Genomic DNA, 2389 nt, shown 5'->3' with positions numbered 1-2389 from the left:
CACACAATACCACCATACCAACTGATATCTAATTAATTAATTGATGTCACTCTAACATCTAAAATTCAAAGGCTGTGAGTGATCAGTTGTTTGTTCAGACAGGAGAATATTCGAGTTGCATTGGTAGGATTTGTTTCATCCCAGTTAATAAGTTACTAAGGTGGAGGTCCACTGGCACATTCAAAGTAGGTCCACACTGACAAAAAAAAGAAAAAAGATTTTGCAGAACTGACAGACTGCAACTTGTAAAGATATGCACATAGATCTATTTAGCAAAACAACAAATAAAACATCAACGAACCAAGACTGTCTAAAATTACTTCAAATAGGCTGTTGTAATGTCATTTACAGATACAATATAATGTCAATATTATTCACTCACTTATCCAAATAATTGAATTCAGGTGTATAAAATCAAACACCTACAGGATGCTACCTGTGCAGCAAGTCCAGTTGTGAAATTTCCTTGCTATTAAATATTTCACAGTCAGCTGTTTGTGGTTTTATATCCAAGTGGAAGCAACTGAAAGACAGCAACTCACCTACAAAGTGGTAGGCCACATAAAATCACAGAGCAGGCTCAGCTAACGGTGAGGCACACAGTGTGCAGAGGCTGCCAATCGCTTCAGACCTCCAAACCTAACATGGCCTGTAGACTAGCTCAAGAACAGTGCATGCTATGAACAACTGTCTGTGAACTCAGCATGCACATAACAGTCAAACATGTGTTAACTTACATAATTCATCTACCTCCTTCCACCGAAACTGGTGTCTCCTGACCACTGAAAAGACGGAGTCATAGCCGTCCTCTGTGATCTTTTTTAAGGCCTCCTTCACATCGAACGGGTGGAGGCACGGGGATGTAGCCTGGATGTTGCAAACTATATCCACCTCTGTGAAAACAAAAGCCAAAGAATTTTCAACTGTGTGGCAGAAGAATGATGCTCGTGAAACAACAGCGTAAAAACGGATTCTTTGACACTTCAGCAGTTTTGCGTGATGGGAGGGGCAGCTGTGGGTTGCAGGTGTACCTACCATTATGGTATTCGAGGAACTCTTGGATAGTTTCTAATGATGAAGTAGAGTCTCTGGAGACTTCAGGACTCCTCTGGTGCACCTGAGCACCCCATGCCTCAGCAACTTTCTTAATCTCGGCATGGTCCGTTGATACCCACACACTGTGAAAGAAAAGACGCATTGTTGTTGTTTTTATTGCATTTCAAATAGGCATGTTGCAACAACAAGAAAGTTGTAGAGAGCCCTCTGGTGAAAAAACTACACAATATAAACACTCATAGCATGGTTGAAGGGTGCTTCTCTTCTTCACGTTTCATTTTTATTTATCGGACACTATAAAGGCCCATACTGACAGATGGACAAATTGATAACAGTGGGCAAACATATCCACCAACAAATAAGTCGGCTGAGTAACCCCATCACTCAGACCGCTCACACATGGACTCTATACACACACATAGTCCTTTGCGCTACTTCTAAGCACTTTGTTCTCCAATTTCTCCCTTTCTCTTCTTTTGTATATCCCTCTTGATTGTGTATATGACGAATCTGTGGATGCAACACGGAGAGTGGAATATGTAAATAAATCTAACCAGTAATAATAACCCGTAAAAATCATTTAGCCTGGAACACCGACTCAGAGTAGATTGATGAGTCATTCGTTAATACTTAAAGAGCCACCTATAAGAAACAGGGAAATGCGCAGTAGGGTACAATGATCATCCCATGTGGATCTAATTTGAACTGGTGGTTCCACAGGGACATGGAGGAGTCTCGAGTCCAGCAGACACAGAGATATGAGCTCCTTGCAGCTCTAATTTAGTTTGAAATCACCGTCACACATTTGCAACGTACCTATCAAACACTTCGGAGTCCACAGCAGCCCTCAGCACCCATCCCATGAGGGGGACACCGGCTAAGGGCTTGATGTTTTTAAGCGGAATGCCTTTGCTTCCCCCCCGTGCCAAAATGAGAGCAGCTACATGTCTCTTCTGGTTCTTGTTGGAAGAAGCAGCTACTTGTCTCTTCTTCTGTTTCATGTCGGAAGAAGCAGCTCCGTCCGCATCGTTGTCATCGTGTCTTCGCTTAGCGGACATTAAAGCGGTTCTTGTGGTTAAAAACAGACTTTTGGGGCAAAAGGGAGGAAATGAAGCTGCTGGAAACAAATTCTTCTTCTTCTTTATAGGGTTTACTGGCGGTTAGCAAACAGCAAAATGGTGCATTACCGCCACCAACTGGCGTGGAGTGTGGACCGAAATGACAAAGAAATAAAAAAAAAAAAAATCCTCCCAAACAAACGAGTCTGCCTTAAAAACGAAAATATGGCCTGCTAGCTTTCACTCACGGAGTTCTTGCGAAATAAATCAACCAA

General features: G+C 42.2%; 1 protein-coding gene across 1 annotated transcript in view; it reads right to left on the bottom strand.

Moving 5' to 3' along the window:
- The window catches only part of LOC102200659 (N-acylneuraminate cytidylyltransferase-like), a 4772-nt gene extending 2563 nt beyond the window's left edge, over positions 1–2209 (bottom strand). The window contains exons 1-3 of the mRNA XM_005755726.2: positions 1873–2209; positions 1036–1178; positions 724–893 (exon numbers count right to left, since the gene is read on the bottom strand). Coding sequence (XP_005755783.1) covers positions 724–893; positions 1036–1178; positions 1873–2114 — 555 coding nt within the window. The 5' untranslated portion in view covers positions 2115–2209. The remainder of the gene's footprint in view (positions 1–723; positions 894–1035; positions 1179–1872) is intronic.
- Between the last annotated feature and the right edge of the window lie 180 nt (positions 2210–2389).

This window comes from Pundamilia nyererei, unplaced genomic scaffold, assembly GCF_000239375.1.
Source record: "Pundamilia nyererei isolate P.nyererei 1_Seehausen unplaced genomic scaffold, PunNye1.0 scaffold02687, whole genome shotgun sequence".
Classification (NCBI taxonomy): domain Eukaryota; kingdom Metazoa; phylum Chordata; class Actinopteri; order Cichliformes; family Cichlidae; genus Pundamilia; species Pundamilia nyererei.
The sequence above is the reverse complement of the archived record's forward strand: the minus strand, read 5'-3'. Positions and strand labels throughout refer to the sequence as shown.